This window comes from Pithys albifrons, chromosome 10, assembly GCF_047495875.1.
Source record: "Pithys albifrons albifrons isolate INPA30051 chromosome 10, PitAlb_v1, whole genome shotgun sequence".
Lineage (NCBI taxonomy): Eukaryota > Metazoa > Chordata > Aves > Passeriformes > Thamnophilidae > Pithys > Pithys albifrons.
The window spans coordinates 5,848,460-5,861,272 of NC_092467.1; the positions used below are offsets into that span (position 1 = coordinate 5,848,460).

At 52.5% G+C, this 12,813-nt stretch overlaps 1 protein-coding gene across 1 annotated transcript in view; it reads right to left on the reverse strand.

Annotated features, from left to right (window-relative positions):
• Window positions 1-560: 560 nt before the first annotated feature.
• The window catches only part of ASTN1 (astrotactin 1), a 56,990-nt gene continuing 44,737 nt past the window's right edge, over window positions 561-12,813 (reverse strand). Inside the window, exons 17-23 of the mRNA XM_071564890.1 lie at window positions 11,280-11,548; window positions 10,899-11,032; window positions 10,369-10,520; window positions 9,907-10,042; window positions 9,675-9,775; window positions 9,021-9,204; window positions 561-4,280 (exon numbers count right to left, since the gene is read on the reverse strand). Of these exons, the coding sequence (XP_071420991.1) occupies window positions 4,046-4,280; window positions 9,021-9,204; window positions 9,675-9,775; window positions 9,907-10,042; window positions 10,369-10,520; window positions 10,899-11,032; window positions 11,280-11,548 (1,211 nt within the window). The 3' untranslated portion in view covers window positions 561-4,045. The remainder of the gene's footprint in view (window positions 4,281-9,020; window positions 9,205-9,674; window positions 9,776-9,906; window positions 10,043-10,368; window positions 10,521-10,898; window positions 11,033-11,279; window positions 11,549-12,813) is intronic.

Below are 12,813 nucleotides of genomic sequence, written 5' to 3' on the forward strand. Positions count from 1 at the left end.
CCACACAGTGAGTGGCTTTTAAGGCATCCTTTGCAGCTCTCACCTCTGTTCAGGCACTGGTTTTCACAATGTCGATATCCGTGATGCTCCTAGTCCTTTATCAAGTCTTCCAGATGGACCAGAACATTCTCAGGGGGTGGCTGACCACCAGACAGCACCATCCCATCCACCTTATGCACTAAAAAACAGCTCAAAGACGTGTTTTTGGACTCCACTTCCAAATTCCCAGCCCCTTTCGAGGTTTTCAAAGCAAGGGCTGAGAAACCCTTGCCAAGGATGTGTAAATGCATTTTCCTCCAAAACCTGAAGGTGCCTGCAGACATCCACACCTTCCCATGCCTGTCAGAGCAGGTGGGCAAGGCAAGGAGCAGGACACGGCTCCATCTGTGTGTGCTGAGTGGTTTGGGACTTGGCTAATCCAGTGGGCAGACAGGCTAATGCTAAACTTGTGTGAAGACTCACACGAGTTCAAAGGCTGGGAGTGTTTCATCTGTGACCAAAAGATGACATCAACTGGACCAAAACTATAAACAAACACTCCAGTTTGCCAGAGCCAGGGATTACTAACAGCTCCATTTAATAGTCAGTTAAGTTATCATCTGGGGTTTTACATAGTGTTACAGTAATTTTTTTTGTTGCTGTCGTTTAAAACCTTTTTTTCTTTTTTTTTCTTCTTTTTTTTTAAGTAATCCGGACGGGTTCTGTGTTTCTTGCCACATGGCTATCTCACCCTAAAGCACCCTACTTTCAATCTACAGTAGTAAAACGTCACATCAGAGTTTTAATAGAACATCAAGGAACATGAACTGTAGCCATCTTCGTAAAGAAAAGGACCAAACCATCTTTATATGTTAAATAACTCCACGACAAGTAAAAGGTAGTAATGCTATTACAGGGGTACAGACGCAGCAAAGAAAAGGTAACGACCCAGAGGTTCATCTCAGGTGAATGATCAGAAATAAAACAAAAAGAGAGGGCAGGGGGGCAAAGGAGGTTGCAGAAATGGATGGAAAACAGTGCCTTATCCAGTTTTCATGTTATTGGCAGCATGGGAAGAATCAGGAGTCCAAGAGAGAAAATACTGTGCAGACCCAACCGTAGGACCCTGTGGCAGATGTGGATGGTGCCAGCTCTGAAAGGAGTCATAGAATCAAAGAATGGTTTGGTTTGGAAGGGGCCATATAAGAATCATCTATTCCAACCCCACTGCCATGGGCAGGGACACCTTCCACTAGACCAGGGCACACCTGTTTTGGGTGAGCAAGCCCCATACAACTCATCTCACCAGGTCTACAGCCATGGGGCAATCCCCCCACTCTGGTCTGGGCCCCCTTGGCACATGTTGGCATTTGTCTGAGATGGATTCGTGTGTCAGTTGAGAGATTTTGGCAAGAAAATCCAAGTTTGGGCAAAACTCTGACTGGCACGGCCAGAATGAGGAGACCAAGAAAGAAGCCTTCCCAAAGCCAGGGTGGTGGTGAAAATGGCCCCCCAGCTGTGCCACACTGGCAGGACCCACCGTGGCACAGCGGCTGCAGGAACACCACGGCGGCCGGGCAGAGCACAGCCCTACCAGCAGGCTGTGCCTTCCATGATGGGATGGGGATGCTGAGCCCCCTCCAGCTGTGCAAGGGGTGCTGCTAAAGGACCTTGGAAGGGTGGCTTTCCCCTCGCCCTCCATACCCCAGCCCCTGGGGAAGCTGGGGATGAGGGAGCAGAGTCTGGCCCAGCCAGCTGCTGCTGCTGCTGCTGCTGCTGCAGTGTTTGAGTCGCCCATGCAAGGGCTTTCAAGTGTTAGCACAGCAGCAGAACAGAAATATCTGCAGAGCCTGGGCACAAATCTTGGGGCCAGATGAAAAAGTAACCTAGGCAGGTGTGAATGTGTGGGATGTCCAGGTTTTTCCTGGCAGCGTCACAGCGAGTGGCTGGCACACAGCATTGCTCCTGTCCCTGCTGCTGCACCTAGTGAGCAATAAAAGAGAGGAGTCTGCTACCCAAAGGAAAACAGTCTGCATTTCATATAAGGCCATGTACACAGTATTACTTGGCGAGAAACCAACCGACATCTGGGCCAGAGCAGCTTTGTTCAAGCATCCCACCGAGGCGTTGGGTGGAGGTGCCCTTTGCCCATCCCTGGACAGCTGCCTGGCTGGAAGTGAAAAGTTGTCTCAGCATCTGCTGGGATAAGCAAAAGGATAAACTGAAGTGTCTTGGCCAAGAGTCTCGGTGGCTGAAAGGAAAAGGAGCGATGGCTCAGTACAGATCACTTGCCCATATGTACCTGTGCATGGAGGTGGTGCTGGTCTTGCTCTGAGCCCCAAGCCCTTGGCAGCATCAGGCACATCAAAATATAAGGACAAACATGAGAAAAAGCCAAAAGGATCCAGCAGACTTCTTTCTTTCACAGAGCAGGCTAGACACATTCATTACAGCAACAACACAGGGATGCCCAGGTAATACTGACTGCTGGTGGCGGCTCCCAGCAGCACCTCAGTCCAGGCCAGCTGCCCCTGGAGAGGTCTACTCATGAGAAGGGAAAAGAAAAGCACAGTGTGATCCTGCAGGGAGATTCTGAACTGCTGATGAGAAAATGCTGTGATGCACAGCCACCTCCCTCTCAGCACCATGCAAATATTCAAACCATGTCCTTGGCAGGTAGGAGGAGGAATGAGGCAGAAAATTGTATGAGACAGGCTGAAGATTGCTCCTGCCAAGACTGAAAAAAAAATGAAAGGAAATTTCTCTCTGAAGAGGCATTGTAAAAATCCCACTGTAGGGCTCCGGGCTTGTCCAGATCAAAGGTGCGCAGCTGGCAAGGCCAGACGCCTCCTCTGCAAACCAGGCTGGAAGCTGAGGCTAAAAAGGAAGCTGTTTTCTGCCTCCAACACCATCAGCAGTGACAGGGTTTTGGAGAAGAGTTTGCTCCGAACCAAGCCCAGTGTCCCAGTACAACCCTAGTTCTCTGGTTTGAAAAAAAAGCCAAGAGCTGTGGATGTGAGCCTGAACATGGGCAAGCAGCACCCCAGAAGCCTGCCCTCCATGCCCTCTCTGGGCCAGGACCTGCTGGACTGTCCTGCATCACTGTGTTGGGGCACCCTGCACCCCTTTCCCTTCACCATACAGAGCCTGGGCTACACCCCAGCTACAGGTGGCTGGTGCAGATGCCCACCCTGTCCATACCATCTGGCTTGCTGCTCTCCTGATGGGGCTCTCCTCAGCGGCAGTTTGACAATGTTTCAAAGTCTTTATTTTGGTGGGTAAAAAAAAAAAATGGAAGGGATTTTAAAGTTGACTTCCTAGGAATGTGGTCCCACAAGAAGAAAGCTTGCAATGTCCAGCTGACCACCGGCCCTGAGGCCAAGCTGCCTTTGTTCCAGAGGACTCTGCATCTTGGAGCACACATGGGCCTTGACCATAGCACAAGAACCTGAGGAGATGGGCTCAGCAATGCCTCTCTCTCCTCGCCCCAGATGGTGACACTGCGCCAGCCCTGCCCATCAATGGCACCATTGCTTGGCCATGTCTCATCCAGAGAACCCATCCCAACTCCGCTGGCCACCCAGTGGCTTTTTAGCTCAGCCATAACCATAAGCATCTCAACCTGACCTGCACGCCCTGCCTCCATGTTCCCAACCCTGCATCACCTGCTCTCCCATCCTGGTTGTGTCACTGTGTTTCTCCCATGACCTGTGTCCCCCACCCTTGGGGACAGTCCCCACCGACAGAGCAGGGGTGGGGCAGGAGGAGAAGGCTGTGCCCTCCCAACCTGCCCTCTCCACCGATGCTGAGGAACCTCTTGGCAAAATGAATAAAACAAAACCAAGAAAACTGGGTCCCACAAGACTTCTAACTAGAAAGGCTTTTGCCCAAGTTGAAGAAGAAACTAATACTGAGTCAGTCCTGCACGGAGCAGCCGGTTTTGCTCCCCAGTCCACATTTTTGCCTGCAGAAACAGCAGTGACACCCTGCCCCTCCATGGGTCCATGTATAAAACCCTCACAAGCGCCCATGGGAAGGCCGGCGTGAGAGCGGGTGCCCGCAACCCTCAGTAGTCCTTGTCACCATAGTCATTGTACAGGACACTCAGCGTCTGCTCCTCGCACGTCTTCTTGAGGTCCCTGCTGAGCTCCGACCAGTCGAGCCCATAGGGCTTGATCTCGCTGTAGCGGCAGGAGAGGTACTTGAGGGACGAGCGCTGGAGGCTGATCTTGGGCTCCTGCAGGAGGCCATTGCACCAGCTGCTGAGGTCCCCCAGCTGTGAGAGGATGAGACCGGCCTTCCTGCAGTGGGGATGGGCAAGGGGAGATGCCAGGGGGACGATGGACAGCGAGGGGGTGGCAGGAGGGATGGAGACACCACGGGGGGATGGCAGGAAGGGTAGTGCATGAGGAGAGAAAAGTAAAGACAGGTAAGGACACCACAGGAGCTCCTTGAGAGAGGAGAGGTAACTCCAGAGCAGCTGAGGGGTGGCTGATGCTGCCAGGGTGAGGAGGCATGGCGGGGCTGGAGGCACACACCATCCCCAAGGCAGCACTGCAAACTACATGTGTTGAGAACAGCCCCTGCCCAGGGCAGAGATGTCCATGTCACCACTGTGGGGCTGGAACTGCTGCACTGTCTTGGGGCTTCCCTTACGCTTCCCTGTCCTGTCCCCTCTTCTTTCACCTGCACTACAAGGCTGAGTTTGATGAGGGTTTAGTGAGGAGACAGTCACAGGTGTAGTTGTGAAACCTCCAGCACCCTTTGGGGTGGACACCACCAATGACTCAAACAGCACCACCTGTCACTGCTGCAGCTACTGGACCCTAAACATAACAGGATAGGAAACAGGGAGCCAGTAGCACTGCAGACAGTGGGGACAAAGGCTAAGAAGTGTCAGGCATGACACTGTGACCAGCCCGGACCAGTGTCACCACATGTGTCCTCTCCACAAAGGGCAGGTGTTCCATGTTTGAGAACTATGCTGATCACTCATGGCTTGGTGCAGCACACAGAATCACAGAAAGGTTTGGGTTGGAAGGGACCTTAAATATTATCTCATTCCACTTCTCTGCCGTGGGGACAGGGACATCTTCCACTAGATCAGGTTACTCCAAGCCCAGTCCAACCTGGCCTTAAACATTTCCAGGAATGGGGCACTCACAAATTCTCCAGTGTCAGAAATGAGCAGTACTGGACTACTGAGAACGAAGGAGATTTAAGAAAAGAAAAACAAACACAAATCAGAATGCCATGCCTGGCTTGTGGGGATCTGTATGGAAGCTGAAGGTGAGATAAAAACTATGATCCTCATAAGATGCAAGATCACAGTGAATGACACTCCTGGTACATGACTTGTAATGTTTAGTAACAGTTTAGGAAACATGTCCCACAGGACAGTGTGCAAACTAGAAGGGATATACTGAGGTATACATCAAAAACAGGTTTGATCCAAAAAGCTCTGAGAGAGCAGGGGATGTGGCAGAGCTCCCTGGTTCTCTGCATATGTGTTTTGCATCTTCCAATTGCAGAAAGCAAATCAAGGAAAGACAAGTCACAGTAGCAGCAGTTTGTAAAGAGCCACAACCCAGCCAAGGAAGCCAAGAGAGAAGGTCAGGGGACAGAGGCAGAGTAGGTCCAGGATGAATCCATCTTCTGCAGCAGACATACAGCACCCCCAGGGCCACACAGCCTCAGTGCATGCTTGTTCTGGTGGTGAGAAAGTGCTAAATTACAAACCTCTCATGTTAGATGAGATATGGGAAGAGCACAGAGGATCCTGGCCAAGTATGACCTAAACTGTGTTCTTGTCTTTTCAAATTTTTCCTCTTAAAATTGTGCTTTTAATGCTTTTATCAAGAAAATCAGTTTGTACAGATAAAACACATTATGTTCATTTTAAACTTGTCTCACACTTTGGGTGATCTCCAGGGATTCTGGCAAATGTGGAGGTAATGGATTCAAATGAAGTGTCTTGAAGGTGAGTATCTTGTGCCTGGAAACACAGACAAAAGTTAAAATGTCTGAAGAGCTGGGATAAGTTTCCTACACAGCTTCAAGGTCAGTTGGTATAATCAGAGAAGAGAAGATACAGTCCCTTGGTAGCTTTAATTCAGCACCTGCTCAGCACAGAACAGGCAGTGGAGGCACAAATCACGATGCTGGGGGAAAAAATCCCTCCTTGTGACATTCTTACTTGGATAAGCAGGGGTGCTGTGTTGTGGATGGTTTGACAGCTCAAGATACATGTACCAACCAGAGAGGAACAGCCACAGCTCCCCCACACAGCTCCAGGCTGCTCACAACATGGGAGACCAGCTTGGAGAGCAATTAATTTACCTCAAGTCCAGCCAGAGCCAACCTTGGCTTTTCTGGAGAGAACACCCTCAAGAGGTGCATTGTGGATGTGGCTGCAGCTCCAAGGGGCCAGTCTGGAGCCACCAGGAGGTCCTCCAGCTCTGCAGCCACCCTACAGTTGCCACCCCAGGGCTCACAACTGGTGCATGGCAGAGAGGTGGAGGTGCTTATCATGATGCTGACTCTGGAGACAACCACTCAAGCTGGTCAGGTCTTCCACCCAGGAGAAGGTAGCTGAGGTCTCACTCATCTTGGTCCCTGCACCTGGACACCTAGGCAAGGTGCCATGACTACCTCTCTTCCTCCAGCATTACAGGTACCCTCACAGGAATGCTGAATTTGGTCCCACAGATTTTGGCTCAAAGCCCATAGACACCAGACTTCACCAGGCTTTGCATCAAATCCACTCTTTACTTGGTTTTCTCTCCATTTCCTCTCCCTGTGTAAAGTCCAGGGCTCTCTGCAGCCCTTCTTGGACCGCAAGGGAGCGACTCGCTTTCATAGCCCCAGACAAGTTATCTGCGCACAGACAAGTTCTCTCCCTTCGGCCCAGCAGCCAGCACTGCCAGGAAGGGAGGTTAGTGCACCCTAAATGAGCAAAACAGGAGATGGCATGGGCGCGTGGAGCTCCTGCTCCACATGGGACACGGCAGAGTCAGTCGCGTGGGTCCACATCCAGGACTTCAAAGGAGCATCAGTAACAGTCAAACAAACACTGTCTGCTGGCTAAATAATGTCATCTGCAAGTGATTTGTCCTGTCACCACCAGTCTGGGTGCTTTGCCTTCGCAGACGATCAAACAGGAGGTCTGCTTTCCAAGATTTGTCATCACCAGAACCCGCTGCAGCTGCCTGAATGTCTCTTTCCAAGTAGTGCGAGCTGCAAACACTTCATCAGCAACTTGCGTCATCCCATCCTAAGCGCTCCAGCATTTCCAGAGGGTGGAATTAACCCTCTGGCTCGTAGATTCATGCAGCAAATTTGGGTAATTCAGTGGCATTCCTGGTTGCTCCGTGCCAATGCACCCTGCCTCGTGGGGCTCGACGAGGCAGCTTCCACCCCATGTTCTGGCTGGTCCTCAGCCTCGCCGGGGCAGGGAGCAGAGATGGCAGTGGCTGTGTGACAACTCCAGTCTGTCACGTAAGGAATTTTATGTACTCCTCGTGCAAATCATCACAACAGATGTCAGATGGTCTGTGCAAACCAGGGCTGGATTTCACATCTGGAAATGGAGACAGAGCGGCATCACCGCAGCTGGGCTCGAGACAAAGGTGAGACTTCAGGCCAAGCCTGCTGATCCTACTTGGTGTCATGGGAATGAGGCAACCCTGGGCAGAGGAGCTGGTGGGAGCCTCTGCCTTAACAAAACTCCATGTGCTGGGATTTCGCTACTGAGCTGTGAGGCTGAGCTCACATTTCTTAGGAAAAAAATGGGAAAAGGGGAAAGAGAGAGCCCTCAGCTTTGCTCCAGGGCATGGAGAATCTTTTAGGAGTCTCCCACCAAAGCTGAACCAGGAGACATATCCAAGACAGCCATCTGCTATTTGCTGAGTCTTTTTGACTTGGTTAGCAAAGGTTTGGAGGACAGAGAGGTACATGGAGGATCTCCAAGCCTCTGCTAGGAATTCTGAAGTGATCACCTGGAAAAGCAAAGCTAGAAGACATCTAGTGGTGAGACCAGCAAGAGAAGGTCTGGGGCAGAGGGTGAGGTGGAGGCCATGGATTTCATACACCGGAGCTGTTGCTGACGTTTGCAGATGAGCTCACAGCTCTGGCTCTTTGGAGGCCAGATGGTGTGAGACAGCACTGCAGCACACGCAATCTCCCAGTCCAGCTTGCTAAACTGACTGGAAACATCTACGTTACTGGGAAACCATGCAGACTACAGCAGATGTTGAAGGATGTGGGGAGATGGGAACATCTGGCTGTCTCCACAAGCCTGGGGCATGAGATGTCCCATCCTCAGGCAGCTGGAGGGGCACTAGTGACCTGGAGGAGCCATAGGAGAAGACATGGTGCTCATTCAGGCACAAAAGGAGATAACCTCCTCCAAAACCTGCCATGACAGCTCAGCACTGCCTGGGCACCAGAAACACTTGTGTCAACCCCACACCACCACAGACACGGACCAAAAGGCAGGGAACATGTGCAGGTCAGACCTCAGGTCAGTCCACTGCCTGCTTTGGGCCACAAGTGACAGTGAGTTCAGCACAGAGAGAGGCATTCAAATCAAGCCAAAGCCCAGAAAAAGGAGGAAAGCAGAGTCTCCATCCCTCAAAGGTGCATTATTTTTCCAAGACCTTCTTCCTTTTTGCTTGTGGCATCACCTACCAAGGAGAAAAGAGAATTCCATCTCCTTCCCACTCTGCATAGCATGAATGTACCAGGAAAAACTTCAGAGGCAGCAGAGGGCTGATAGGATGGACAAGGATGTTGGGTTGACAATGGTCAACCACTTTTCACCTTGTCCTATGTTAATGGTCCTTCAGGGGAGAGTACTGAACTCCAAAGACATGCACAGCACGCAGCAAAACAGAAAGCCCCACTGTGAGACTCTAAGCTCTATCATCTATCATTAATTCATGAGATTTTTAAAGAGCTAGTCCTGGTGACCAACAACTATAAGGGACAAGGCTGTCAGAGGGCAGGCCACCCTGCCTAGTCAACCCAGCTCCTGAGCCTACCTGGGCCCCAGCTCATCTTCACAGCGCCAGGTGAACTCCCCAAAGCTCTCGTAGTGCTGGTTGTAGTGGTAAAGGACCCGGTGGAGGCTGGGGGAGCCCAGGTCCAGCAGAGTGTTGTAGGCTGTCTGCTGCTCCTTGCCGCTCGTGTAGCCATTGAAGAGGTTGTAGATCTTGTCTGCTATTTCTAAGCAAAAGGACAGGGGTTACTCAGTGGGGTGTCAGGAAAGGAATGAATAAAGCCCACCAGGCTAAAGTTCAGCTCTAGGGAAACCAAGACAGAATCAAGATTTGTCCCCTGAGTCATGATTCACATCATATCAAGACTCCTCCTCCCAGAGGAGGAGTAACAGAATAGGTGGCATTCCCTGGACTCAGTCCAGGTTAGCTTCCTGTCATTTAGTCTAATTAGGGAAAGAAATGGGTGGTGCCATTAGGTACTGTTAGTGAAATTTATTCATGTCTGTTTTCAGAGAGGATGTGTCCTTCCTGCAACTCTCCACCCCGGCCCTCCACACTGCGTGGCAGCTCCTGGGCCACCATGGGTGAAGGAGATGTTACAGCCAGGACATAAAATGACTGCAGGAATGTACTGGAAGGGGGAAGTCCCTGCTGCTGGTCCCAGTCATCACAGTCCAGCAGCTCCCTCCATCTCACCTTGAGCTTTCACATCATCTACCACAGGGCAAGGGGTCTTGACTGTCACATCACTGGACCTGGAACGCCTTCCTGTGTTGTCAACTCCCCAGAGTGTGAACCTGTATGAGAAGGGAAAAAAATTAAGCTCTGGACTCCCAAGATCTCATGGAAATACAAGCAGCATGAGGCAGGATCACCATGGTCAGGGTGATGGCACTGCCATGGGCATGGAGTGGGGGAGAAGACTCACATGTAGGTGGTGTCAGGTTCCAGGCAGCGAATGATGAGGGAGATGGTGGAGGAGAGTTTGTCAGGCACTTGGGCTGGCATGGCACAGGGGGACTTGGCTCCAGAGATGATGTCATCCACAAAGCTCAGCACCGTCTCTAGGGAGAGAGGGGAGGATGTGCCACAGGCAATGACAGGGGTGTTCCTGGGCCTATGGAGAGCCACCATGGTCTGTGCCCACTGTGCTTGCATGGTGCTGAAGGGCTCCAAGGCTCATGCCTTGGTGGGTGCAGAGATGGACCCATTGCTTTTCCAGCAGGGCTCATCACCATGGCATGGAGATGCCACTTAAGCAGCTGGGTGGGCAGAACAAGGCAGACTTCACAGGATGCTGGATATGTTGTAGCATCCCCTTGCAAAGAGGCTCTCCTTGAACATGTCCATCCCACTCTCCCCAGGGAGAGTCAGTGAAGTCTCCACTCACCTGTCTCCACCTTGGAGTGGTCCATTCTGTCAGTGACTTTCTCTTGACGGAGGAGGTAGTCAACAATCTGCACCCCGATGGGAGGCTCCGAGTGCCCCCACTCCAGAACCACCAGTGTGCTGCTGGGCTCATGAATGGTGGAGAGATGCAGGCTGGGGGACAAAGATTGTCATCTTTGCGTTACTCTCTCACAACAGAAGGGATTCAAAGCTATTAACCTGTGGGAGACAGCAACCTCAGGACAGAAGTGACTCCTCCTGCCCTACACCTCCTGGCTCTGGGAATGCCTGTCCAAAGCACTCCTTCCCTAGGGTTGCTCTACAAGTATGGACCCACAACCAGCTCCCCAGTCCTCAGCTGAATTTTGAAAAGGCACTGCAGCTCTGTACTCTCTGCCTCATTTCCAGATCAACCACCAGTTGCAAACCTGTCCCATAAAGCCACCCAGCCCCACCACGTTGTTGGCCATCACCACCTCCTCACAGACCCATCATACCAAGAAGCCAGGCTGGGCACGTGTGGAGACCTACATGGGGTGCGGGAGAGGTGCACAGGTGGGCAGCCCGTCAGCCCCGAAGGCACTCGAGTCACAGCGGCACCAGTCCTCGATGACGTCCCCACTGCCTGAGCACCACAGCATGCTCATGGTGGCCTCCTGCAAGAGCTGGGAGAGAGGAGAAAGGGTTGAGCACTGGGCAAGTGACCTCCTATCACCACTTGAACAAGTCTTCATCCATCCCCTGGTGGGTTCAGCACAGTACATCCACCCTGGAGAGCAGGACTGGCCAACGGGCAAGGGCTGCCATGGCTTGACATGATGCTCTCAGGGCAAACTGCCTTCAAAGACCACCACAATTCTGTCCCGACACCCACCATGCCCACCCCACCACGCCCAGCATGTGACTCCTCACCCGCTGGGTCTGGTTGTTGGTGACCAGCTCGTAGAGAGGGGCTGCTTTGGTGACCTCCAGCAGGACAGGCTCGGCTGGCACGTCGGGGCTGGAGGCGACGTGGCAGAGTGGGCAGGAGGAGGGGCAGCGCCCGCGGCTCTGGCACTCCATCCGCACGCCGGCTGCCATGCGCTTGGTGCCCGACTCGGACAGGCTGGCGATGTACTCGGGGAAGGTGAGCACCTTGGGGTCCCGCTCGTGCTCCTCTGACTCGTCTGACGGGGAGTTCCCTGTGGAAGGAGGAAAACAGGGGCACCAGGGTGGGCTCCAAGCCACTGATAAAGGAATGTGAGGGGGTAGAGCTCTGCCTTCCGGCCAGGAGAGAGGCAGCACTGCCCATAAATCCCTGTATCCTTAAAAGCTGTTTTCTCTGTAGGGATGAAATGCTCACTGGTCTTCAGAGGAGGAATTAGGACTGAAAAGTCCACCCTGGTCTCTGCCATTGAAGGTCTTTTGGTCTCCCCGTGCCTCAGCTCTTCCAGCCTCATCCCTTCAGCCTGCACTGGGAAGGTGTTGTGACAGACCACCCTTGCAGCAGGTCCCCACGAGAGGGAGCCTCCTTCATGCAGCTGGAGACTTGTAAAGGAGCTGCCTGGGCACCTTCACCCCACGCTGACTCCCTGACAAAGCCCCTGCCAAACCACTCCCCCACAAAAACCCTCCTGGCCCAATAGCCGATTTCTTCACTCATCTCCCTCGGGCCCCAAGGATCCCCACAAAAGCTGATGTGATGGGGCATGTTGGAGACCAGCAAGGATGAGTGTCAGATCAGGGTGCACAGCAACGATGCTGACCTGATTCAGGTCTGCAGGCAGCAGCACTGAAGAGCTCAGAGTGAGCAGGGAAGACTTGCCAATGCCTCACGATGCCCAGAAAGTTCCCGAGATGGATACAAACCTACCAAGCGCCTCTGCAGCCCCTCCACACCTCCTACACTTGGTCCCCACACAGGCAAATGGAGAAGGGAAGCAGGTCCCACCCTGCCAACCCTGAGGTTACCCTGCAATGCAACAGGCTCAGAAAAAAAAATTGCAGCAGGAAAGCATTGCCATGGTTTATGCTTTTCCCAGCTCCACACAAAGATGCCTGACACTGGATGCCACTGTGTTCCCAACACACAGGGCAGCAAGCCAGACCCTGCATTCATGTGGGCTTTTCTCCAGCATTCCCATGGCAGGAAATATTTTGGCACAAGGGGAAAATTCTTGGCACAGAAGTCAAGAAGGCAGGATCTGTCCATCACTGCTGTGCCCCAGGTAGCATTGTCCTGCCACAGCAAGCCTTGCTGCACTTGGAAACAGCACTTCTCACCCAAATTTCCTGCTAAAGGATTTCCTTGGCTTTACATAGAAGAGGGGCCTAGAGGGACCAGTGAGGATGGTCAGCGGGGTTGGAGGAAGCCGAAGGGTGCTCAGACAAAGCTTCCCTTGAAGCAGGCTCAGGCTGTTGCTGGTGATGGCTTGGTACAGGCTGGCTGTTGTGGGAAGTCATCATG